General features: G+C 38.6%; 1 protein-coding gene across 2 annotated transcripts in view; it reads left to right on the top strand.

Moving 5' to 3' along the window:
• TEX11 (testis expressed 11) overlaps positions 1-27,867 on the top strand; it is a 279,061-nt gene that overhangs the window by 6,371 nt on the left and 244,823 nt on the right. Inside the window, exons 1-4 of one of the 2 annotated variants that reach the window (XM_034649575.1) lie at positions 3,654-4,332; positions 5,003-5,060; positions 22,844-22,965; positions 23,875-23,959. In XM_034649575.1, coding sequence (XP_034505466.1) covers positions 5,024-5,060; positions 22,844-22,965; positions 23,875-23,959 — 244 coding nt within the window. In that variant the 5' untranslated portion in view covers positions 3,654-4,332; positions 5,003-5,023. Of the gene's footprint in view, positions 1-3,653; positions 4,333-5,002; positions 5,061-22,843; positions 22,966-23,874; positions 23,960-27,867 lie in introns of those variants that run through there. The other variant, XM_034649574.1, reaches the window with a different exon arrangement.

The raw sequence follows: 27,867 nt of genomic DNA, 5'->3' as shown, positions 1-27,867 counted from the left end.
GTTCATTCTAGGAAATTGAAAAACTAAAATATAAAGAAAGTAAAGATGCTCCTAGATCCCACCACTCAAAAGATAAACATTGTTAACATTTTGGTAAATTCTCTTCCAGACATTTTTGTTCAAGTACGCGTATAATTTTACATAAGTGTATACCTTCTCTGTAAACTTTTTTTTCCCTTTCTATGATTTATGCCATGCATACCCAGGTGGAAACCATCCCAAGAGTTGTTTAGTCCTCAAATCTATATAATTACATCTTTTTGAGCAGTTGCTGACTTTTTCTTTTATTTTAAAGATTTTATTTATTTATTTGAGAGGGAGAGAGTGAGCAAGAGTGTGAGAGCACAGGGGGAGGGAGAAGCAGACTCCCTGCTGAGCAGGGAGCCTGACATGGGGGTTGATCCAGGAACACTGGGATCCTGACCTGAGTCCAAGGCAGACGCTTAACCGACTGAGCCACCCAGCTGCCCCTGACTTTTTCGTTTTTAAGCTCAATGGTAGCATAGAGGCATTTCCCTAGTTATACCATTAGATTGTTTCCACAGCAATATTTTTAAAGGCTGTGTAAGTATTCCACTCTATGGCACTGATGTACCCTAAGTTCTATAACTAGTTCACATTTGACTAGATGAACATGTAAGTGGTTTACAATGCTTCAGTGAACGTTTCTGTTTATCTTTACAAATTTTTCCAATTTCTTCTTTAGGAAAATTTCTAGGAGAGGAATTGTTGTGTAATAGGTACACACATGTAAGATTTTGATATCTATTGTAAAACTGCCCTCCAGAAGAGTTGCAATAATTTGTACTCCTGCCAACAGTGCACAAAAGTGCCTGTTTTGTGTATATGTTAATTTAACGTTTTGTTAATCTTTTGAACCTTTGCCAATCTGATAAATGAAAACAATTTACCTTGTATTAATTTTCATTTCTTTGATTACTGGAGGGGTTGAATATCTTCTCATATACTTGTTGACCATTTATATTTCTTCCTGTGTAAATTGTCTGATCATGTGCTTTGCTGATTTATTTGCTAGACTATTTGTCTTTTTTATTTTAGGAACTCTTTTTTTTAAGAGCTCTTTTTATGTTAGATATGTTAAGTCTTAAAAAAGAATTAGCATTAATTCTTCATCTGTTATATATGTTGGAAAAAATCTTTCTCCAGTCTTGGTTTGTCTTTCAACCTTTCTTATAGTGCTATTCAGAAGATTTTAATTTTTATGTTGTAAAAGTATTTTTCCTTTTTGATTCTGGTTTTTGGATGATGTTTACATCTTACCATTGTGTTTGTAAAATATCCACCTATCATTTCTTTGAGAAATTTTCTGATTCAATTCAATCTTTGATTAATCCAGTATTTATTTTTGTATATGAAGTGAGGCAGGGGTCTAATTTTACTTCTTTAAAATGGCTATGCAGGAGTGCCAGGGTGGCTCAGTTGCTTGAGCATCTGCCTTCAGCTCAGGTCATGATCCCAGGGTCCTGGGATTGACCTCCACATCAGGCTCTCCGCTAAGCGGAGAGTCTGCTTCTTCCTCTTTCCCTCTGTGCTCTCCCTCTCTCTCTCAAATAAATAAATAAAAATCTAAAAAAATGGCTATGCAGTTGCTTCAATACTTTTCTTGAATAACTCTTCCTCATTGACTTGAATAATTTCTCTCTATATATGGGTTTGTTTCTGGACTCTATTTTGTTCTATTTATCTGTCTGCACTAGTACCATAAATTTATTTCCAGTAGTTTTAATATTTGGTAAAGCAAGCCCCTCTCCCTTACTCCATTATCCCTTTCATTTTTAGAATTTTCCTGGCTATAATTGCATATTTTTTCTGAAAGTGTTTTTCTTTTTCTTTTTTTTTTTATAACAACATGTAATCCTACCTTATTAACTAATTTGCATTCTTGGTTGATTACTCTCTTTTAACCTACTCTATAAGTGAGAGTCTTTTTAAAAAAGATTTTATTTATTTATTTGAGAGAGAGAGGTGGGGAGGGGCAGAGGGAGAGGGAGAGAATCTCAAGCAGACTCTGCACTGAGGGCAGAGCCCGGTGTGGGGCTGGATCTCATGACCCCGAGATCAAGACCCTGAGATCACAACCTGCGCTGAAACCAAGAGTCAGATGCTCAACAGACTGAGCCACCTAGGTGCCCCATATTAGTGAGAGTTTTAATAAGCTCTCATTAGAGTCTAAGCTGTTCACCCACTGCCTTATGTGCTTATCTATTTCACCATTTCTGCATTAATTTGTTAAAGAGCGGGAGAATGAAATTTGTAGTTTATGCCAGGGTAAGGGAAGATAATCTGCAGCCTGTTGAGTGCCATTTAGTGGCCTTTTACTGCTCATTCTTGCATATCCTCCTCAATATGCACCTGCTTCCTTTATTATCTCCTTTTTCTTTCTTCTACTTTTTTTTCTGTCACTTAATTCTTCCTTACTGGTAACATCTAGGGAGGCTATCTAGAACAAAAACAAAAACACTGGAGAAACCCATAAAATGACGTAAGGGGTTTCACCCTTTCTGCATATTTTTTTATTCATATTTTATTTATTCACTTTTATTTATTTTTTATTTCACCTTTCCTGCATATTTTTATTTTATATTCAGTGTTGTGGTAACAGTTCAGTAACCCTGAATTTGGAGGCATAGTCAGTATTAATCAATAGAGTCATTTGATTTTTGTTTGCCTTATATAATCTTGGATAATATCATATCCATCCTACTACAGATATTTTTTAAAAAGTAACCTGTACACCTAACACGGGGCTTGAGCTCACGACCGCAAGGGAAGGTAGCATGCTCTACCGACTGAACTAGCTAGGCACCCCTGCTACAGACATTATTAATCACTAAGATTTCTAAGATGTATGGAAAAGGATCACCATGGGCTGGAGAGCCAAGGTGTAATTTTTGCCCTGTTCCCTGTTCATTTATGAACAAAGAAGTTATGGTAGAGCCAGGGGCCTGGGCGGGATGATGGAAGTTGGGAGCCCTTGGTTTGCCAACCAGGAAATGGGGAACAATAATGGAAACTAACATTTGTTACCTATTACATGCCCGCCAGAGTTCTAGATGCTTTACGTATACTATTCTATAACCAGAAGCTTAGAACTACTTTTAGTTCCATTTTACACATGAAAAAATTGAGGCAATGAGATTCGAAGTAGCTAGCACATAGTATATGGTGCATGAGGATTCAGTCAACTATGAGATACTCTACCGCCTTTTCCCACCAGACTTCTTTCCCTAATTTAGCAATCTAGGATTGTAAAATGAATACCAAATTGCAGGATGCAAAAGAAGAGGAGTTAATAGCAGTACTTTCCCTGTTTTGCCTTTTTTCTTCACTGTATTATGTGATCTAGATGCAGAAAATTTTGAAGAGGGAAAAGAAATTATTTTTAGAAACCCCATCTTTTCCATGAGAGGTGAGGACCCACTCTGAGACTGTCAGGGTCAGGAGAAAACTCTCTTAATGTTCCCGGAATTGAAACCACAATCTCTTTTCTTCCTCTTGCTAGCCAGCTTCACATCTGGCTTGACTGCGGTGCACAAGATTTAAAAGAGGGCTATGTGAGGGAAGAGTGGGAGGCTTGTTAATGTTTTGATTTGGGCTTTTTCTCCAGATTTGGAGGCATCATGCCTTAACACTGTTGTCTCTGAATAGAGATTTCAGTAAAAGGCCAACTCCTTGGTGATTTAGCTGGTACCAAACATGTTTACTTATATATTCCACCCCCATCCCTAAAACCATTAGTCTGGAGATGGATGGGGCTGCCACCCTTACTGCGAACCTGCAGGGGAGTCATTAGATAGTTTCCTTCAGATTTGACAAGGGCTGGGCAGCAGAAACGTGTCTTGGAACTATGGGGCTTTTCATTCCTCTCAACTTGTGATATTTCCGACCTTTGCCTCTCTTGAATAACCAGCGTGCAATATTGTTTATTTTCCTTCCTTCCTCCGTCGCCCTTCTTTCCCCCCCGCCCGCTTGCCTGTAGCCCAGGCCATCTGCACCCCTCTCTCTATAATTGTAGTATGCTTTCAGTATTGCACCATGTTTCCTTACTCTCTGTGATTCTAAACCCCTGCCTCCTAAGCTGAAACCCCAGGACTTAAGGCCTAGACGGCGCCCCGTACCCCAACGACGCTTACGCTCAGATAAAGGATAAAGGCCAATTGGGCGTGGCCGTTGGTGATGTCACTATGGGGGGCGGTGCCACCTGAGCGTCGACAGGCATCGTGGACGGAGTTTGTGAAGAGGGAACCGTTGCGGTCGTTCTCTCCGCGGAGGTTTGTGATCCTACCTCAGCGGAGGTAGGAAGGGCTAAAGGTGGGTTAGCTACAGGTTAGTTGAGTGGTTTATAACTAGCAAGAAGGTGTGGCCATTAGTTTAATACTTTTTAGAGAGCTCCTGAGGCGACGGTTTAGAACTACGGAGTTGCTGTAGCCGACTCTCAGGTGAAGGAAAATGGGCAAAAGCAGAGGGGTTTTTTGGACTTGGATGAAGTGTGGGGAGCGGTGTGCGGCCACTGAAAGCGGGAGATAGAAGTTTGGAGGTGAACGACCAAAATTTCGTTGAAGCCGGACCGTTGATGATTATGGGGGGTGGGGAGCCGAAGGCGCTAGCGGTCTGCGAGAGTGGGAAAAACGACAGCGAGTGATTGGATACTTTGAACGTATGGGTGGTGACGTGGGAGATTTTGAACCAATAAGAGGAGGCATCGAGTACCAGCCAGACCAATCACGGGGTACCTCGAGCCCTGGTTTCCCTGTTGTGGGGCAGATTATGTACGGAAAGACCTCGTGAAAATTTACTGCAGGCCCGACTTTTGGCACACGACAGCCAGGCCCTGCCCGTCATTAACTGCTTTTTCTGAGTTTTAAAATTTCTTCAGCATTTTTTCCCCTTTGGATAACAAGTAATTGGAAATTTGTGAAAAAATTCATTGAGAGACGGAAAGATAAAGGATGGAATATTAAAATATTTTCTTATTTCGTAGGCCTGAACCACAGATTTAAAAATGGACGATATTGATTTTCGTTTCATGGATTTTAAAGGTATACAACTTTACATGGTAAAAAAGAAAATGTCAAATTGTTTGTTGCCTTATCTAAGATCTAAATGTATTTTGTTTCTGAATTTTATCTCTTTGGACTATCCATAGGTCCAAATTTTCTCATTTATGTACCGGAAAAACAACATAGATGTTTAAGACACTGGAACCCTTTTGTAAGCTAGTATAAGGAAACATGCCTTGTTTTCTCAAGATTTTTATGGCATGCAAATAACACTGGTTTAATCTGAATTAGAAATCAACTGCTTAAAAAGTACATTTAAAAAATTACTGCAAGATCCCGAAGTGGCTTGCCATAATTATCAGTGAAAAATAAATTATATCTTGTGTAGTTTTAGATTTAAGTGCATTTTATTGTATCTTAATTATTTTAAAAACTGGTAATCCATGTATGGTATTTATGGGAGATCTTAATAAACAAAAGCAATTTAATTGACCAGAACACCAGATTCCTCAACCATGCCAGACATGGGAGAGTTTATGGTATTTCTTTCTTTCTGGAGACATGAGTAGACCTGTAATGCTTTCACATTTGTATAATAATGAAATATGTTGTAACCAGGGTGGCTACAAATCTATTAGGTCAATGTTTTGTTAGTGCTTGTCATTTAAAAACTACAACAATAAAGCCTTAAGTTTTTTTTTAAGCCTTAAGTTTTTTTTAAAACCTTTATTTTTTTATTTTGTTTTTGATTTTTATTTTTTAAGTAAACTCTATACCAAATGTGGGGCTCGAACTCACAACCCTGAGATCAAGTCACATGATCTACTGACTGAGCCAGCTGGCACCCCAAAGCCTTAAAGTTTTAATTTACGATATAGTATCTTTCTTATTTATTTATTTATTTACATTTATATTATTTTATTATTTTATTGTATTTAATTTTTTTAAAAGTAATCGCTGTACCCATCATGGGGCTCAAACCCACAACCCTGAGTTCAAGAATTGCATACTCCACTGACTGAGCCAGTCAGGCACCCAAAGGACATGGTATCTTAAAGATATAAGCGTGGAATAGGGATTATGACCTTTAAGTACAGTTGACCGTCAAACAACACGGGTTTGAACTGCTCAGATCCACTTATATGCGGATTATTTACAGTATGAATTTGTAAATGTTTCTCCTTATGATTTTCTTAACATTTTCTTTTCACTAGCTTACTTTATTGTAAGAATACAGTATATAATATGCATAACATGCAAAATATGTGTTAATTGACTGTTACTGGTAAGTCTTCTGGTCAACAGTAGGCTTTTAGTAGTTGTTTTTGGAGAGTCAAATTCATAGGTGGATTTTCAAATGTGCAGATGTCAGTGCCCCTAACCCTACGTGGTGTTCAAGGGTCAATTGTGTGTGGTATTTGAGATCTTGTATTTACATAAATATTTGAAGCACACAGAAAGGTATAGAGAATAAGATGATGATATATTGCCTGTATAGCTACCACTAAGTTTGTTGAATCTTAACAGTTTGCCATATGCTTCAGATAGTTCATTGTTTCAGAGAACTAAAAGATTACATGTACCAGTTTTTCATCTTTTAAAATTTGACATAAATTATATCATTTTGTGTGATTTTTTTCTGCAGCTTGTCTTTTTTTGCTCAGTATTGTGTTTTCCATATTTACCCTTATGGATATTTTGGTTTTAGTTCATTTGTTTCCATGGCCGATTAGTACTACTACTTTGAATATAAGTCTCTCTCTCAAATAAATAAAACCTTAAAAAAAATCTCTCTCTTAAATAAACCAAATCCTTAAAAAAAGGGGGGATGCCTGGGTGGCTCAGTTGGTTAAGCATCTGCCTTCAGCTCAGGTCATGACCCTGGGGTCCTGGGATAGATCCTCACTTTGGACTCCCTGCTCAGTGGGAAGCCTGCTCTCCCTCTCCCTCTCCAGCTCCCCCTGCTTGTGCATTCTCCCTCTCTTTCTCTCTTAAATAATAAAATCTTTACTTTGGATGTAAGTATACCACAATTTATCTAGCCTCCTTTGTTGGCTGTATGAGTTGTTTCAAATATGCTATTACAAACAATAACACTACAGTGAACATTGTGTTTCAGAGAGTTTAGCAGGAGTTTTCTTTTCTCTTTCTTTTTTTTTTAAGTAATCTCTATGCTCAGTGGGGGGTTCAAACTCAGGACGCAAGATCAAGAGTTACATGCTCTACAGACCTAGCCAGCCAGGTGCCCCTAGTAGTTTTCAAACATTTTTGGCCACCACCCATGGCAAAGAAATAGATTTTACATCACATCTACACAGTGTATCAAAAGTTTAATGAAATAACCCTTATTACACGATGACAGTACATGATGACATTAAAATATTTTACTCAATTAATTAACATATAATGTATTATTTGTTTCAGGGGTACAGGTCTGTGATTCATCAGTCTTATATAATACCCAGTGCTCATTATAGCACATACCCTCCCCAATGCCCATCACCCAGTTACCCCATCCCCCCACCCCTTCCTCTCCAACTTTGTGACATTTCCTATTCTATGCTTTTTCATTAAAAAATGTTGGTTATGACTCACTAAATTTATTTCTTGAGCACTGGTAGGTGAGACTGTAGTGCTGTACTGTCTGATTGAAACAGTGCAAACAGAAATAATTTTATATTTTTTAGTAGCCACATTAAAAAAAAGGCTAAATAGATTAAATTTTAACAATACAAATTACAGGGGTACCTGTCTGGCTCAGTCAAGAGCATGCAACTCTTGACCTCAGGGTTGTAAGTGAGCCCCATGTTGAGTATAGAGATTACTTAAGTAAATAAACTAAAAAACCAATACAAATTATATAGTTCAATATATCTAAAATGTTATCATGTCATCATATAATCAATATAAAAATTATTAAGGAGATATTTTACGTTCTTTTTTTCTACAGTCTTTGAAGTCAGGTATGTATTTTATACTTAAACATGCATCTCATTTTGGACTTGCCTCATTTCAAGTTCTCAGTAGTTGCATGTGGCTAGTAGTTACCCTATTTAGTGGCAGTGCTGTTCTAGGATATACATTTTAAGAGTGGAGCTTCTGGGTCAAAAGCTATGAGCAGCTTTAACTTTATAAATATTGCCAATTTGCTGTTGAATATTTTTAATAATTTGTACTCCCTCTCCCTTTCTCGTTTCCCTATATCCTTGTTAACAATTGGTATTGTCAGACTTAAAAGAATTTGCAGGGTTGAAGAGTGTTGTTTTTAACTACCATTTTATTTTGGAATACTTCTGGATTTACAGAAGAATTACAAAAACAGTGCAGAGTTCCCATATTACCCCCAACCAGTTTCATTTTCATTTATATTATCATCTTCCATGAGCATTGTTTGAATTTCCGTTTCCCTGATAACTAGTGAAGTTGGGTGTATTTTCATAGATTTATTGTCCATTTGCGTTTTCTCTTCAGTACATGTAACCTTTTCCGTCAAGTTTTGTAAAAAACAACCACAAAAAACCGTGTGGCAGCTCTAGGTCATTTTCTTCTTAGGGAGAATTGACATAACATCCATCTTTTTGTATCAACAGTTCAGAGAATTTCAAGACCAAGAAGAAATTGGTGTAAGTTATACCTCTGGGGCTAAATAAGTGTAACTCCTTTTCTGCATGCCAGATCTTCAACTATTTGAAGATATTTATGTCCCCTGGGAAATCTCTTCTTCAGATTAAGCATTTTCAGTTCATCCAGTCATTCCTCATATTTCCTGGTTTCTAGTCACCTTATCATCTTGTGTGCTTTCCTCTGAAAATGGTCTATTTTTTCATGTTATTCCTTGAAGTGTGGTACCTATAACACAATATTTTAGGTTTTGTATGATCAGCACAAAATAATCCTTCTCCTTGGATTTAGGAGTGATCATCATTCTCTTAGATACTGATGTAGTTAAGATTAAATTTGTTTTTTTCTTTTTTTGGGGTGAGGCCAGTTATACTACACTGGTAATTCATTTTGAGCTTTTTTGCCCCCCATAGACCCTCGGTCTTTTTATTTTTATTTTTTTAAAAGATTTTATTTATTTGACGGAGAGAGAACACAAGCAGAGGGAGCGGCAGGTAAAGGGAGAAGGAGAAGCAGGCTCCCCACTGAGCGGGGAGCCCAATGCAGGGCTCGATCCCAGGATCCTGGCATCATGACCTCAACCAAAGGCAGGCACTTAACTGACTGAGCCACCCATGTGCCCCAGCGCTCAGTCTTTTTAAGTACATGCTGCTGTTATTTCTTGTCTGTCATATATTGGTATAATTAGCTTTGAAGACTTAAATGCAGGACTGTAATTTTTTTTAAGTAGGCTCCATGCCCAGTGTAGGACTTGAACTCATAACCCTGAGATCAAGAGTCACATGTTCAACTGAATGAGCCAGCCAGGTGCCCCCATAATTTTTTTTCTTACATTAATCCCATTACTACAACTAGAGATTTGATTTTTATTCCTGATTATACATCTGTCTTGTTATCTCTTAGCTTCTCCATCCAACTCATTTTTTAAAATATTTTATTTGAGAGAGAGAGTAGGAGAGAACAAGCGGCGGTGGGGGGGTGTAGAGGCAGAGAAACAGGCTCCCCACAGAGCAGGGAGCACGACACAGGGCTTGATCCCAGGACCTGGGGGTCATGACCTGAGTCTAAGACAGACACTTAACTGACTGAGCCACCCAGGCGCCCCTTCATCCAACTCATAGACGAAATTGTTAAATAGGACGAGGCCAAGAACAGAATGGTATGCCAAGAAAAGCCTCACTTCAGATTGACATCAATCCATCAAGCATCATGCTTGTTCAACCTTCCTGATCTGCTCTTGTCTCCAAAGTCTGGCAACGGTCTTATTCTGTACTTTACTTTGTCCCTAGATTTAGAATTTCTCGTTCATCTTTTTGAAGGACTTTTGGGCCTCTTTGTATATGCACTTCTGTTACCAACTCACCTGTTAACTTCCCCCCCCCAGTTTTATTGAGATATAATTGACATATAGCATTATATGATTTTAAGGTATACAGTGTGGTGATTCTATATATGTGTATATATCTAAATGATTACCACAATAAAGTTAGTTAACACAGTCATCATCTCATATAGGCTTCAGTGTTTCTGGGGGGTGGGGAAATGGGTGAAGGTGGTCAAAGTGGACCAACCTCCTGTTTACCTTTGAGGCTGCCTTTTTAAAAATTATTTTATTTTATTACTTTTTAAATTAAAAAAATTTTTTTTATCTTTTAAAGATTTTATTCATTTATTTGTCAGAGAGAGAGAACACAAGCAGGGGGAGCGACAGGCAGCAGGAAAAGCAGGCTCCCTGCTGAGCAAGGAACCCAGTGTAGGACTTGATCCCAGGACTCTGGGATCATGACTCGAGCCGAAGGCAGACGCTTAACTGGCTGAGGCACCCAGGTGTCCCAATTATTTTTTTTTAAGATTTTATTTACTTATTTGACAGAGAGAGATAGAGAGGGAGAGAGAGTGAACCAGAGGGAGAAGCAGAGGCAGAGGGAGAAGCAGAGGCAGAGGGAGAAGCAGACTCCTTGCTGAGCAGGGAGTCCGACGTGGGCCTCCATCTCAGGACCCTGAGGTCATGACCTGAGCGGAAGGCAGACGCTTATCTGACTGAGCCACCCAGGCGCCCCTAGGCTGCCTCTTTGTTTGTTTAGTTTCTTTATTTTGTTTTGTTTTCTTTTGCTCCCTTCCTCCCTTCACACCCAGCGTGAGTCTTGAACCCACGAGCCCAAGATAAGAGTCAGATGCTCTTCCCACTGAGCCAGTCAGGGGCCCCTGTGGCTGCTTTCCTGATGTTGAACCAAGTTTGATGCCACACTGTGCTATCCTGCTTCTGTCCAGGGATTTCAGCTCTGCAGAACTTTTTCTTTCTTTCCCCTGCCTCTCCGTCCTCTCTCCTTCGTTTTCCTTTCCTTTTTTCTTTTCTTTTATTGTTCTTTCTCAGAAATCAGACTTAGGCATAATTTATGTACAGTAGAATTTACACATTTTAAGTGTACAGGTTGATACCATTTTTTTTTGGCAAATGTAACCCATATAAACAACATTTCAATCAAGAAATAGAACATTCTTATCTAAGAAAATTCTGTCATGCCCCTTTGTAGTCAGTCTACCCCAGCCCTCCACTCTAGGCAACCACTGTTCTGATTTCTATCACTGTTGATTAGTTTATAAATGGAATCATATAGTATGTATTTTTTTCTATGCTCTCTTTCACCAAGCATAATTATTTTGAGATTCATCCATATTGTTGCATATGAGTAGTTAATTTTTTATTGCTTAGTAGCATTCCACTGAATAAATATACCACAGTTTATCCATTCATATCTTGATGGATATTTTTGGCTATCATGAATAAAGTTGCTATGAATATTCATGTATAAGGTTTTTAAAATGACTTAGGTTTTCATTTCTCTTGGGGGAAATACTTAGGGGAGTGGATTTGCTGAGATGTAAAATGCCTTTGTAACCAGGTTTCAACAGATTGTCTAGAGTATTTCCTTTCTGGATGACAGGTTTTGAAAGGTCCAGATGCATAATTGGAAGGGGATTAAGAGGTATAAACTTCCAGTTATAAAATAAATAAGTCATTGGGATGAATAGTACAGCATAAGGAATAAAGTCAGTAATATTGGAATAATGTTGTATGGTGATGGATGGTAACTATACTTGTCTTGATGACTATGGCATAATGCATGTAATTGTTGAATCGCTATGTTGTGCACCTGAAACTAACATAGTGTGGTATGTCAACTATATCTCAATTAAGAAAAAAACAATGGCAACTGGGTTGGGGGTTTCCTAAAACTGTCCTTTCTGATTTTTTTATTTTATTTTTTTAAAGATTTTATTTATTTATTTGACAGAGAGACAGCCAGTGAGAGAGGGAACACAAAGCAGGGGGAGTGGGAGAGGGAGAAGCAGGCTCCCAGTGGAGGAGCCTGATGTGGGGCTCGATCCCATAACGCCGGAATCACGCCCTGAGCCGAAGGCAGACGTTTAACGACTGCGCTACCCAGGCGCCCCTGTCCTTTCTGATTTAGAGAAAATTCCTCACCTTGGCAGGTACCAGGACCACACAAAATAGAAGGCGACTTAATATGGGAATAGCAAAAAATCGAGTAGTGTTGAAAGAATATTTGTACCAAGATAATTTAGCTCAGTTGTCCTTCTTAACATTAGGATTGTTTCTTCTTAAAGGATGCCAACTGTTTATCAAGCTTTAAAATTCCCTTTCCTGGGGCGCCTGGGTGGCACAGCGGTTAAGCGTCTGCCTTCGGCTCAGGGCGTGATTCCGGCGTTATGGGATCGAGCCCCACATCAGGCTCCTCCGCTATGAGCCTTCTTCTTCCTCTCCCACTCCCCCTGCTTGTGTTCCCTCTCTCGCTGGCTGTCTCTATCTCTGTCGAATAAATAAATAAAATCTTTTAAAAAAAATAAAATAAAATTCCCTTTCCTATGGTTAATTTGTTTTTTCTTTTTCAAGTTTTATATATTTATTTGAGAGAGGGAAAGAAAGAGCATGAATGGGGGGAGGGGCAGAAGGAGAGGGAGAAGCAGACTCCCTGCTGAGCAGGAAGCTTGCTGTGGGGCTTGATCCCGGGATCATGACTGAGCCTAAGGCAGATGCTTAACCGACTGCACCACCCAGGCACCCGTCCTATGGTTAATCTGGAGACAGTTCTCCTTTTTCTAGATTTCTTACATCTTTGTGTTTGCTTTTATATATATACCCTTATGGTCTATTAGAATATCTACATTTACACTTTGTTTTTCTGTTAAATTTATGATGACTGTTAGGAGGTAGACATTAACTAATTTGTTTCAACAAATTTTCAAAAGTCAGTCACCATGTATACTCTAGGTCAGCCCTATCTATTAGACCTATAATGTGAACTACAAATGTAGTTTAAAAATTTATAGGGATGCCTGGGTGGCTCAGTTGTTAAGCGTGTGACTCTTGATCTCAGCTCAGATCCTAATCTCAGGGTCATGAGTTCAAGCCCTGCATTGGGCTCCACTGGGCGTGAAGCTTACTTAAATTTTTTTTGAGTAATCACGTTTAAAAAGTAAAGAGAGGGGCGCCTGGGTGGCTCAGTCGTTAAGCGTCTGCCTTCAGCTCAGGGCGTGATCCCGGCGTTATGGGATCGAGCCCCACATCAGGCTCCTCTGCTGGAAGCCTGTTTCTTCCTCTCCCGCTCCCCCTGCTTGTGTTCCCTCTCTCGCTGGCTGTCTCTCTCTCTGTCAAATAAATAAATAAAATCTTTAACAAAAATAAATAAAAAGTAAAGAGAAAAAAAGCAAAGAGAAACAGGTGTAATTATTTTTAGTAATAGTAATAATTTTAATAGTATATTTTAGCCCCTCATATCCAAAATATTTCAAAATGTAATCAGTATACAAAATTGCTGAGATATTTTACAGTCTTTTTTTATATTAAATATTTGAAATCTGATGTGTATTTTACAATTATAGCATATTTTACTTTGGACGAACCACATTTCAAGTGCTCAGTAGGCACATGTGGCTGCCATGTTAGACTGCAGATCTAGATTTAAAAACTTCAGTAGTAAAACTCAGTCAAGATAATTGACTTTCTTTGAATCTCAATGGATTTAATTTATTTGGAAACTTCCCTGAACTATTTTTTCCCTATTCCTTTAAATGCCATAATGGGATCCTCAGATTAGGAATGGCAGAGTTATTAGGAAATGTTCCAGGACAGGGCCAGATAGTTCAGAGTCATGAACATAGCTTCTATATGGCCTGTGCAGAAATCTTGTTGGGGTCACCTGGTATGCACATATTAGGTAGCAATAATAATACAGTTTATGAAATAAAGAGGTGGAATAACTAACACAACACAACCTTCTTAGTATGCTGTGTGATGTGTTTCAGGCTCTGTCCCCTACATGCCTGCCTGCCTTTCTTTCTTAATTTTTTTTTAAAGTAAGGTCTGTGTCCAGTGTGGGCCTTGAATTTATGACCCCAAGAACAGGAGTCTCTACTGATTGAGCCAGCCTAGCTCCCTTTTCACATGCCTTTCTAATGGTATTTCCTGTAACCTTCCTTTACCCACTTTTCTAACCATACGTAATTATTTATGGTTATTTGAACCCACTGTGCTTTTCAACACCTCTGTGCATTTCCCTCTGTTTGGTATATTGCCTGACAGTCTCTAACTCATCCTTCAAGATCCACCTCACATGGAATGGCACGTTAATGAAGCCTATTCTGCCATTCTTATAACCCAGCTCTCAAATGGGCAGTTACTCAATTCTTTCTTCATATTCATCTTGTACTCACAGCACTTAATACATAATATTGTAAATTTTCCCATTTTAATTTCCCTTAGTAGTGTGATTTACCTACTTGATGGCATAGATGGCCTCCCTCATCTTTGTATTCCTAGCAAGATGCCCAGTATCTGCCTGGTACCAGGCATTCTCAATAAATGTTTGTTGACTTAAGTTTTACAAGGAGAAATGTAGACACCAGCCAAAGTAGAAAGAGTGAAGTTGTCTTGTATTCTGTTCATGCTATGCTACTAATAGCTTTGATCTTGGGCAAGTTAATTAACTTCTCTATGCTTTATTCTAATCAACTGTAAAATCAGAGAAATTTCAAGGTGGCTTACAGCTCTGAAAAATTGGTTGATTGATAAATGTGTATTCATATATATCTTGTGTGGAAATGACTTTAAGCTTCTCAAGGGAGGGGACTATGTCTTGTTTACATTATGTCTGTGCTTAGCAAAATAATGTGATTATCATTAAATGTTTGTTCATTTATTTATTTATTTTTAAAGATTTATTTATTTTAGGGAGAGAGCAGAGCATGAATGGGGGAGGGGCCGAGGGAGTGGGAGAGAGAGAGAATCTCAAGCAAACTCCTTGCTGGGTCCCACCCCAGGACCCGTGAGATCATGACCTGAGCTGAAATCACAAGTTTGTAGGTTAACTGAATGAGCCACCCAGGCACCCCTTATTAAATATTTATTGAATGAATAGATGAAAGAATTCTTGTGTATTCCATTCATGTTGCTATCACCAGGGATGACCCTGTATATTTTTCTTTCTTTTTTTTAAAAAATATTTTATTTATTTATTGACAGAGAGAGAGAGACGGCCACCAGACAGAGAGGGAACACAAGCAGGGGCAGTGGGAGAGGAAGAATCAGGCTTCCAGTGGAGCAGGGAGCCCGATGTGGGGCTCGATCCCACACCCTGAGCCGAAGGCAGACGATTAATGACTGAGCCACCCAGGCACCCCTTTTCTTTTTTTTAAAGATTTTATTCATTTGACAGAGAATGGGAGAGAGAGTGAGAGAGCACAAGCAGGGGGTGCAGCAGAGGGAGAGGGAGAGGCAGGCTCCCCACTGAGCAGGGACCCCCCCCACGCTGGGCTCAATCCCAGGACCCTGGGATCATGACCTGAGCTGAAGGCAGATGCTTAACCAACTGAGCCACCCAGGTGTCCTGACCCTGTATATTTCTGATGGGGATTTGGAAATGTGCATTGCTACATTAGATAAAGCTTTCCTGTATTTTTCCCTCACCATTAAAAACAATTCATAGGGAAAAAAGGGGGTCTCCTGGGTGGCTCAGTTGTTTAAGCATGTGACTCATGATTTTGGCTCAGGTTGTGATCTCAGGGTTGTGAGATCAAGCCCTGCTTTGGGCTCCACGCTGGGTATGGAGCCTGCTTGGTATTCTCTCTCTCCCTGTCCCTCTGCCCCTCCCGACTCTCTCTCCCTCTGTAAAGACAAAAAAAAAAAAAAACCAACCAAAACCAATTCATGGGATGCCTAATTGTTTACGACATTTTGTTAAGTGATCCTCTAAGTAACCGGTGTATTCTGTTAGGATTGGAAAGGCTAAAGATATCTTGTGTGGAAAATTAGCCATCTTTTGATTTTATTGCACTTTTGATCTCTTTTGTAAGCAAGTTTTATTTTATATATACTGTGTGTAGTTTACAATAGTTTAGAGATAAGAAACCACAAAGACAGTCTAATCAACTTAGACTTCTTTCTTCCTTCAAATACTTCTTTTGGTAAGAGTTGCTAAAATGTACTCAGCCTAGCTAATCCACTTCAGCCTTCCAAATGTGTTGTTATAGTCTGTCAGCTGCATTCCCAACCTTTCCAAGTATTGTTTCCGGTATGATTTAGATGTGACTCTACTAGGCTGGTGTCTTGGATAAGTCTTTCTTCCGGTGCCTATCACATTGTTAATGCTCAGTAAACAGAAATCAATTAATTAAATTAAAGTTGCTTAAATAGATAGAAATAGCCTTTGGTAACCATGGTAATTAAAACAAACCAGATCCTAGATGAGTAGAAGATTCTCAGTCAAAAACAGTGGGGCTCATGTCTTGGCCATTGTAAATAATGCTACAGTAAACATGAAGGTACATATATCCTTTTGAATTAGTGTTTTCATTTTCTTTGGGTAGATGCCTAGTGGAATTATTAGATCATATTTTTAATTTTTTGAGGAACTTGCACGCTGTTTTTGCCAATTTGCATTCCCACCAATGGCGTATGAGGGTTCCTTTTTTCTTTTCTCTTAAAAAATTTTAGAATTTATTTTATTTTTATTTTTTTAAATTAATTTATATTTTTAAATGCATGTGCCTCTGGTATAGCACTCACTTTTTAAATTTTTATTTATTTGTTTATTTGTCAGAGAGAGAGAGGGAGGGAGAAGGAGCACACACACAGGCAGGGGGAACGGCAGGCAGAGGGAGAAGCTGGCACCCCACTGAGCAGGGAGCCTGATGCGGGGCTCAATCCCAGGACCCTGGCATCATGACCTGAGCCGAAGGCAGATGCTGAACTGCCTGAGCCACCCAGCTGTCCCTCTTTTCTTTTTTTAAAAAAGATTTTATTTATTTATTTGAGAGAGAGTGAGCACGAGCAAGGGGGAGGGCCAGAGGGAAAGGGAGAAGCAGAAGCAGACTCCACTCTGGGCTGGGAACCCGATGATATGGGACTCCATTCCAGAACCCTGAGATCATGACCCTAGCTGAAGGCAGACGCTTAACAGACTGAGCCACCCAGGCACCCTGAGGGTTTCTTTTTCTCCAGATCATCGCCAGCACTTGTTATTTCTTGTGTTTTTGATTTTAGCCATTTTGAGAGGTGTAAGGAGGCCCCTGACAGATGAATAGATAAGATGTATACACACACACACACACACACACACACACACACACAGAGTGGAATGAGATTGTGCCATGTGACAACATGGGTGGACCTAGAGGGTATTATGCTAAGTGAAATAAGTCAGACTGAGAAAGACAAATACTATATGGTTTCACTCATATGTGGAATCTAAAAAAAAAAATCACAAATGAATCAACAAACGAAAAGCAGAGTCAGAATCTGTAAACACAGAGGACAATCTGATGGTTGCCAGAGGGGAGGGGTAGATGGTGGGGAGGAAGGGCAAAATGGGTGAAGGGGAGTGGGAGATACTGGCTTCCAGTTATAACATTAATAAGTCATGGGAGTAAAAGGCACAGCATAAGGAATATAGTCAATGATGTTGTAATAGCACTGTATGATGAGAGGTGGTAGAATAATGTTTAAACTTGTTGAATCACTGTGTTGTACACCTGAAACTAATGTAACATTGTGTGTTAACCACACTGAAATAAAAAAACTTAAAAAAAAAGTCTTTCACTGAAAAAAAAAAAACAACAGTAGGGCTCAGCTACAAAGGGTAACAGGATGTAATGAGAGTAAAAGAGTCATATATACAGATACTTGGTAAAGAAGATGCTTAGGGGTAGGATTGGATGAGTTGGCAAGTTGAGTCTGGTTATGGGCCTTGTATTTAGAAGAGTGTGAAAGATATAAAATACCTAGATTAATTGCATCATTTACACAGTGTGCATTTGGTTGAGAGGACCGAGTTGTGGCTCTTGAGACATTCTTTGTACTGATACAGTTTGACCAGAATCAAACTGGAAATTCCTTTTTGGTTAGCGTGATATTGTCAGCTCTTGCTTCCCCCCCACACCCAGCCAATTGCCCTCCAAAACTTTATATAGCTTTATCTCCTGTTGAGCCCAGGCTTCTAGGAGCTAGTTCTGAGCTAGTTCTGTCCAGGGCCAAAAAGAATAGCAGTACTGTGGAGTAGGGAAGAAGTTGGTTTGAAGTGAAAGTCCTCCTGGCTGTCAGATTTGAGATTTAACATGCTGGGGCAAACTCTAGGTACCTGTTGAGCTTTGGAGCTAGCTGTATCATTTCTGTTTGTTGGGATTTTCACGGACTTAGCCTGTCCTGCATCCTCTTCTAGTTGCCCTCCAGGACCAAGATGCTGCTCAGAAGTACAATATACCGCTGTGAATAGTTCTCTTTGAGCTATGGCAGTTCCCGCTGACTTCTGCATTATGACTTGCGGCTTGGATTCTCTTGTACCAGTTGGGACCTCCTGGAATATTGTATAAAAATGATGATCTCTCTGACCATAGAAAGTATTATTTACAGTGTGATTTTAAACCGTGACTAAATCTGTTTGCCTGAGTTTGCCATGCCCTTTTGACACTGGATATTTGGCTATGCTCATTCAGACTAGCCTCAGCCGGAACACCTTTTCTTAGCCCGCAATCAGAATTGTAGTGTGGTACTCTGAACAGTGTTGGCTCATTTTTTCTCTCCCTGCTGTTTTTTAGTTGTGTCAGTCTTGGCATATCACTTGCTTCAGGCCCTTCCTGATAGAACAGAATAGTGGAAAGTACAGGATTTCAAATTAAAAAGCCTGAGTTCAAATCCTAGTTTGCTATTTTTCTCTTTGTATGACCTTTGAGAAGTCATTACACTTTGTTAAATCTCAGTTTCTACATCTTATAAAAATACCTCCCTTACAGAGTAGCTTGATGATTAAATGAGAATGCATGTGAAAAAGCTTTGAGGCCGTAAAGCACTATGCAAATGTTAATTTCATTGTCATTTTTGTTTTTTTCTCACTAAAGAAGTTGCAGATAATCATTGTGACTTGGAGTAAAATCTTGAATTGATCCTGACAGGTCTTTGAGCTGCTTTGGCTTTCAAATGACTGGCTGAGTTGATGGAGGCCACAGGGAGAGACTTGGCAGGACTTTTGATAGATTTTTTTCCATGTTGTAATGGAAGCTCCCTTTCTCAAGGATAAGGAAAATGCTTATTTTCTATTATTCTGTACCTAGAATGCTGTCTACCAAATCAGAATTAATTGGTACTGATTAACATGGCTATAACATGGCTATCTCAATAGAGTGACCCCTTCAGGATGAATCTCATTTAAATTAAATCGACTGAAATCCTGCAGTATATCATAGTTTATTTCAGTAGTTAGGAAGATAATTTAATCATGTTCTTTCAAAATGTGCAGTCTTGCTGGATATAACCTTAATACAGCATGTCGTCTTCAGATCTTAGGAATAGGCAGTATTTATAGAAGCTCTTTTCTGAGCTTCTCCCAGAAGCCAGTCTCTCGTTCATAGTGTAAGTCAACCATTTAGCTATGTGACGTCTACTACTTACTCAGCTTTGCTGACTGCATTTTATCCTAAAGCACTGCAGTGCTGTCGTTGCCTCAGCTGGTGTCAATCAAGTTGCTCAACTGAATGACATTGAAAGTATGTTTTGAAAGGACCAGGATTATATTGACAGAGAATGAATTATATAAAACATTAAGAAAACATTCACAAATCAAAATTAATGTCTTCACAGTCTCATGTATTATGTAACCACAAGTTATGATTAGTATTCTACTAAAGTATTTTTGAATTTTTTAAAAAAGAAACTCAGATTAAAAATTTATATTGGGTTTTTGTTTTCTTTTCAAAAACTTTTCAAGAATCTGTTTTTAGGGATGCCTGGGTGGCTCATTCTGTTGGGTGTCTGCCTTTGGCTTGGGTCATGATCCCAGGGTTCTGGGATCAAGTCCCATATCAGGAACCTGCTTCTTCCTCTGTCTGCTGCTCCCGCTGCTTGTGCTCTCTTTCTCTGTCAAATAAATAAAGAAAATCTTTAAAAAAGGAATTTGTTTTCAAATAATATTTGGATTCTTAAAAACAATTTTTAAACTTTCCTAAGTCTTTTTTTATTGAGGTGTAATTGACATACACCATTATATTAGTTTCGGGTGTATATCATAATGATTTGGTCATTGTGCATATTGTGAAATGATCACCACAACAAGTCTAGTTAATGTCTGTCACCATTGAAGTTATAAATGTTTTTTCTTGTGATGAGAACTGTTAAGATTTACTCTTTTAACAACTTTCAAATACACAATACAATATTATTAACTATCGTTATGATGCTGTACATTACATCCCTATGACTTAATTTACTTTATAATTAGAAGTTTGTTCTTTTGACTCTGGTCACCCATTTTGGACCCCCACCCTGCCCCCACCAGCAATCACCAGTTTGTTCTCTGTATCTATGAGCTTTTTTTTTTTTTTAAGATTTTATTTATTCAAGAGAGAGCACGAACAGAGGGAAGAGACAGAGGGAGAAGCAGGCTCCCTGCAGGGAGCCCGATTCGGTACTTGATCCCAGGACCTTGGGATCACGACCTGAGCTGAAGGCGGAGGCTTAACCAGCTGAGCCACCCAGGCACCCATGAGCTTTTTTTTTTAAGATTCCACATATAAGAGAGATTATATAATATTTGTCTTTCTCTGTCTGACTTATTTCACTTAGCAGAATGTCCTTAAGGTCCATCTATGTTGTTACAAATGGCAAGTTTTCCTTCACCTTTATGGTTGAATATTACTCCATTGTATATATATATATATAAAAATATATATATATATACTATAATTTCTTTATTCATTCATCTGTTGATGTACACTTAGGTGGTTGTCATATTTTGGCTATTGTAAATAATGCTTCGATGAATGTGGGTGAGCATATATTTTTTCAAGTAAGTGCTTTCATTTTCTTCAAATAAATACCCAGAAGTGGAATTGCTGGATTATATGGTAGGTCTATTTTTAATTTTTTGAGGAAATTCCATACTGTTTTCCATAGTGGCTACACCAGTTCATGTTCCCACCAACAGTGCACAGGGGTTCCTTTTTCTTCACATCCTCACCAACACTTGTTATTTCTTGTCTTTTTTTTTTTTTAAGTAGGCTCCACACCCAATGTGGGGCTTGAACTCAAGACCCTGAGATCAAGAGTCTCCTGCTGTACTGACTGAGCCAGCCAGTCAGGTGCCCCTGTTTCTTTTTGATATTAGCCATTCTAACAGGTGTGAGGTGCTAATTCATTGTGATTTTGATTTTTCATTTCTCTGATGATGAGTGATGTTGAGCATCTTTTCAGGCACTTGTTGGCTTTCTGTATGTCTTCTTTGGAAAAATGTCTATTCAGATCCTCTGCCCATTTTTAAATTGGATTGTTTGGTTTTTTGCTTTTGAATTGTAGAAGTTCTTTATATATTTTTGATATTAATCCCTTATCAGATATATGATTTGCAGGTATTTTCTCCCATTCTAAACTTTCCTAATTCTGTTATCAGTATTTCAAGGAAGGGCTGTAATATATATGCTTCTCAGCCTAATACTTGCCTAATCTTATAAGAATCAAGATATTTAATGTTAGTCTTTCCACGATCTATTTTATGGGAGTAGGGAAGCTAGAGGGTTTTCTTTTTGTATATATTTCATCACCTGAGAGGTACAAAATATATATGGTATATTTTCCCTAATACCTCTGCTCATGCAGTGAGTACTAAAGATTCCATGAGCTGTAAAAAATTGAGTATATTTGAGCATAATTTGCTTTGTGAAGTCTTTATTATTTTTTGATTAAGTAATCTCTTTGCCCCACATGGGGTTTGAACTCACAACCCTGAGATCAAGAGTTGCATGCTCCAGCTGAACCAGCTGGGTGCCCCTTGCTTTATGAAGTCTTAATGTGAATCTATTTTCTGATGCTTAACGGACAGTTTTTCATTTAGCAGATTATTGTAGCATGTTAAAAATTCTTTCAGAAGGTGCTCTGTAGTGCATAGTATTGTTATGAATATTAACATTCTTGCTAGTTGATACTCAGAAATGTTGTAAGAATTAGAGACATGTAGAGGTTATGGAGACCTCTGTTATATGAGTTGGGAAAAATCTCAATTTGATAATATGAAAGGCATCAATTTTACATCATGCTTTGGTTTTAAGGAATTCTATGGCCTAGTAAGATTCAGTTATATGGAGTCTGGAGCTCAGATTGTTTAGAAATGGTGACATCATTTGTACAGATTCAATAACTGGTTAATGTTGTTGCTAATTGGGCATGTCATTTTTTTCTCACAAAGTAAGGTCAAGACTTCAGAGCCAGCATTGTTAGTTATGTCTATCTAATGCTTAAAAGTATTTAATAAGTATTTTAGTTTTACAGGGCACATATGTAAGTCTCCTTTCAGAATTTCTACATTTTCTAGTTTTGAAGACATTGTTAATTTCTATTTTGTAGTTTTAAGATGACCTAACTGTTTGTGCAGTCAGTGCATTTTATTTCCTGAGAAAGAGTGATGATTAAGTTATAAACAAGTGACTCTCAGGGAGTACAAATTTTATTTGAAAATTGTACTCTACCCTTAGCTACATGAAACTTTATCTCCCATTTGGTTTTACTCTAAGGATAATTCAAGTTTCTTCATGCTATATTCATTTTACCAAAGATCTAGGAACAGATTTCAAAATGATTTGCTACTTTCAGCCAATGGTGATATGGTTCACAGCAGTTTTATCATCCATTGTTATTTTAGAAATTGTTGAAAACCTGATTTTAAGAGATAACGCACCCAACATACCTGAGGCAATTGACAGACTCTTCTCCGACATAGCAAATATCAACAGGGAGTCTATGGTGGAAATACAGGATGCTCAGGTTGGTATAAAAATAATTTTGTTTATGATAAATTTTTTTGAAATATTTTATTTTATTTGTGAAGATTCTATTTATTTGAGAGAGAGAGCAAGAGAGAGAAGGAGCAGTGGGGGGGGGCAGAGGGAGAAGGAGAAGCAGACTCCCCACTGACCCACTGTGCAGGGAGCCCGATGTGGGGCTTAATCCTGGGACTCCAGGATCATAACCTGAGCCTAAGGCGGAAGCTTGAGTGACTGAGCCACCTAGGTGCCCCCGAAAGATTTTAATTTTAAGGAATCCCTACACCCATTGTGGGGCTCAAACTCACAACCCGAAGACTAAGAGTTGCAAGCTCCACTGACTGAGCCAGCCAGGTGCTCCTGATAAGTTTGGATGATTCACCATTTTAATTAATGTCCTGTATGAATAAAAAATAGTCTTCATGATTAACCATTATAAATACGTAGAAATCTATTTTTGGATTTTCAAGCCTAATGGCTTAATAACAGCTAAAACAAAGAATAAATGATACAAAGCAGCATGCTCAATTATGTGAAACTTAATGAATATAGAAATTCAAAGAGGAGAGAGATCAACGTAGACTGTATAGTTGCTGAAAGCTTGTACTTGTTCCTGGTGAGACTGAACTGGATTTGAGTTACATAAAGACAATGGGAGGAGGTATATTAGGTAAAGCCAATAGTATGAATACAAGTGCATAGAGAGAAATGAACAAGTTGTGTTTGTGGGACAGCCAAATAATTATTCTAACAGTGGGTACGTGCTGGGAGAGGCGAGGTAGAATGGGACTAGATTACGGAGGGCCTGTAAATGACCCACAATAGTCATGTAAGCATAAAACATGCAAGAAAAATAATACTGGAGGTAGATGGTATTTTAACTGGCTAAGAAAATGTTTCTCTTGCTCAGGTTGAAGAAATGGCAGTAAACCTGTGGAACTGGGCAGTTACCAAGAGAGTAGGTTTGGTTATAAGTGAAGAGCAGAAAGCTAAACGTACGTATCCATTTTGTGACTCATGGTATGAGTAGTATTTTTTTTTTAAGATTTTATTTATTTATTTGACAGAGACAGCCAGCGAGAGAGGGAACACAAGCAGACAGAGTGGGAGAGGAAGAAGCAGGCTCCTAGCAGAGGAACCTGATGTGGGGCTCGATCCCATAATGCCGGGATCACGCCTTGAGCCAAAGGCAGACGCTTAACGACTGTGCCACCGAGGCGCCCCATGAGTAGTATTTTTATTATACATTAGGGTGTGTTCCTGCAGTTTAAATAATATTTTGACTAGTTTATAGATGGATATTTGTTAAAATAAAACTAAATAAAATGACCCGTACATAGAAGTTTCTCGGGCAAACATCCTGAATTTTATGATTTTTTCAGAGGTTAGCTCCTGATTAATAAAAGCATCACTGCAAGAAATAGTCTGGTGGTGAACAACAAAGATGATGAAAGGGTGGGAAAATGAGAACTTGAGGAAATGTTAAAGGACATGGATTATTTGCCCTGGAGAAGAGATGATCAGAATCCTCAGGGTTCTGAAGGACTATCAAATAGTAGTTTCCTTTCTCCATTAATAACAGAATGAGAGATGTTGCCATGTGTGGGATTTAGATTTAAAAATTGGTAAATAATTTCCTCATGAGGTGGGTTGATGAACTTTGGACTGAGTTACTAAGAAAAATTATAGAAGTTTTTTCTACCTGTGAGAGCAAACAAAAAGAATAACAATAAAACAAGACCCCCAAACCAAACTCATCTTCTTGGGTGCGTTATATGTGGTCCACAGTCTGGCAGAGTTCTAGTGCTTTAGCTAAATTTCTGGGTCTAGTGTGCTGACAGTTACCAATTTCCAACAAAGATAGTGACAGTTAATGCATTTATGGAAAGTATATTTATTGCCCCTTTATAAAGGGTAGAGCCAGCCAAAACGTGAATTTCTGGGCTGCTTGGCTTTGTAAGGACAAATGAATTTTGTCTGTATGCAACAAGTAGAATTCATTGCTAATTGTTTATCTTTATGAATATAAACCAAACTGTGTACAATTGCAGTGTAGGTCTAGGGTGATCAGTGGTTAATATAGTCAATAATATACTTATTTATTAGTCCATTCCTCTATGAGGATGTTTAGAGAATAGTTCTACCTCTTTAACTCTCAGGTAAATGTTGATATTGCTCCTCGGAGCCTTTGATCCTGTGGTTATGGGGAGGGAAGAGTTAGAAATTTATCTGTTGGAGATACTTAGTATACATTCGAACTGTGTGATTTTAAAATCTAAACTCCTACTGTTCTGTATATCAAGAAATATCGTTATAGCTGTTTTTCACTATTTGTCAAATAGTAAAGATCTGGTAGATGGACCTCTCCCAATGTACTGACTCTGTGTATGTAGCGGTTCTTAATTAGACATTTGGGTGCTTGTTCTGTGTCTACTAATTTTAAGAAACAGTGGAAAACAGGATGTAGTGTAGGAAGCCTCTGATTTAAGAGTTTTGTTCCAAAAATATGTTGATTGGAAGATATTTTGTCTCCTTAGAAACAAATTCAGTGTGCCTGGATTATGGCATGTGATGAAAAAGTTATCAGGATTTATAACCTACAATTTTTTTGTTATTGGGAAGAATTATGGAGCACTGAACAGAAACAGGAAAGCCAGAAGTAGAGGAATGACTTGTAAATTTTAGTTTTAGACCTGTTGCATTTGAGATGACAGTAAGTTTGGAGATATGAGACTAGAGCTTATGAGAAAGGTCAGGTTGCCTAGAGATTTGGTAATTATTCACGTGGAGGTGATTGTTGAGGCCACACGAGTAGTTGAGTTCTCTGAGGGAGAAAATAAAGAGCAGCTATTCTTAAATATTGGTATAAATAAGAATCACCTGTGGGGTCTGTTAAAATGCAGATGCTCAGGCCCCACCATTGGAGGCTTTGATTTATTAGATTTAGGGGATAAAACCTGGGCATGTATATAATTTGAAAACTGTTTTCATGCACCAAATTTTAAGAACACATGGTGTTGAGAGAACAGGGTAGTGAGATTTTTACCTTGACTCTAGCAGTTAAGGACTGGGAAGAAAAATAACCAGGATAGGAGACCAAAAGTAACAGTCAGATTATTCTAGAGGAGACTCACTATCCATTTATTGAATACTTACTCCTTATAGGATTGTCATACCATATTATGGCAGGTAGTAAGTGAAAGGGACAAGGTAAGACTCCAGAAGAAAAATGCCAGGCATACGTTGTGCTTGGGGATCTGGGAAGGAGTGGATTAACAATAAAAATAAAGAATTCACAGATGCTAGAGGATACTACACTGTGTTGTCTGAAGTCAGCTGAAATATCAAGCCTTGGGCACTGATGGAGCAGAGTAAGGCAGACATAAGGAGTCAGCAAGCACCTAACCAATATGTTTATAATATAGAGGGGCCAAGAACAGGCTGGTAAGACAAAGAGAAAGCAACAGCAGGGAAGAAAACATCTTTATACTGAAGTAGCATTCTGTCTTGGCCTCAGCTGCCTTTGGCCCGAAGGCTTATTGGTGGTAACTATAAACAGCCAGATCAAGAATGTGGTGATGGGACCAAAGTTCTTAGACTAATGCATTTGCCATAGAGGGACACTGCACAATGCTGAACCAAGATAGTGTGAAGCGAAGGAAGTAGCATTTTTTAAAAAATTTATTTATTCAAGAGAGCGAAAGCAAGAGAGTGCGCGCACAAGTGCAAGCAGGGGAGGGGCAGAGGGAGAGGAGAGAGAGAATCCCAAGTAGACTCTGTGCTTAGCACACAGCCTGAGGCGGGGCTTAATCCCACGACCCTGAGATCAGGACCTGAGCTGAAACCAAGAATCGGAAGCTTAATGAGCTGAGCCACCCAGGTGCCCCGGAAGTAGTATTTATTTTTAAAAAGGTTATGGTCCTCGTGAAATGTTGCTGTGAAGTCAGGGAAGGTGATCTTTGGTAGTGCACTTTTAGTAAAGTGGTAAGGATGCAAAACAGATTGCAGGGTCCTAAGGAGATGAGTGAGTAGCAAGAAAGTAGAGGTTGTAGACCATTCGATTTAAGAAGTTTTTCTTTGAACGAAGGAGAAGTGGGATAGAAGCTTGAAGCACAGTGGGGTTAGTTGATGTTTTTCAAGGAAGAGAGGTGTGAAGGTAGAAGGGAAGGAGTAAATTGAGAGGGAGGTACTGAAGGTATCATTGAAGAGGGAAAATGATTGAGAGATCAGGTTCCTTGAGAGGACCAAAGAATTCATAAACTTTGGAAAAAGTAAAGGATACCTTTTCAAAACAGGAAAAGCAAGACAATGTAAATATATGATTAGGAGTTATTTTATTGGGAGTTTTTTTCAGAAACAACTTTATTAAAGGATGAATAGAATTTACATTTCATGATGGGTAATGAGAATCTGACTTCAAACACCTCATAATTTCATCTGGGCAAATCTCTTTTTCGATGGAATATTAATTGAAAATGGCACTAGTATAGGTTGAATGGCTGCTGAGATCAAACATCAAAACAACTAGTTCAGTTATTTGTGAAGTCATCTTTAAAAATTGGGCACATTTTATGATGAGAGAAACTATGTAAATAAAGAGCTTACAATTACTCAAACTTTCCTATTTTCAGGGGAAACGAACTGTATAAAGAAGACAATCTTTTTTTTTTCAAGATTTTATTTATTTATTTGACAGAGAGAGACAGCCAGCGAGAGAGGGAACACAAGCAGGGGGAATGGGAGAGGAAGAAGCAGGCTCCCAGCAGAGGAACCTGATGTGGGGCTCGATCCCATAACGCCGGGATCACGCCCTGAGCCGAATGCAGACGCTTAACGACTGAGCCACCCAGGCGCCCCAATGAAGATAATCTTTATTTTCTAAGTTATACTTTGAGAACTTTTA

Source organism: Ailuropoda melanoleuca, chromosome X (genome assembly GCF_002007445.2).
Source record: "Ailuropoda melanoleuca isolate Jingjing chromosome X, ASM200744v2, whole genome shotgun sequence".
Taxonomy (NCBI): Eukaryota; Metazoa; Chordata; class Mammalia; order Carnivora; family Ursidae; genus Ailuropoda; species Ailuropoda melanoleuca.
The sequence above is the reverse complement of the archived record's forward strand: the minus strand, read 5'-3'. Positions and strand labels throughout refer to the sequence as shown.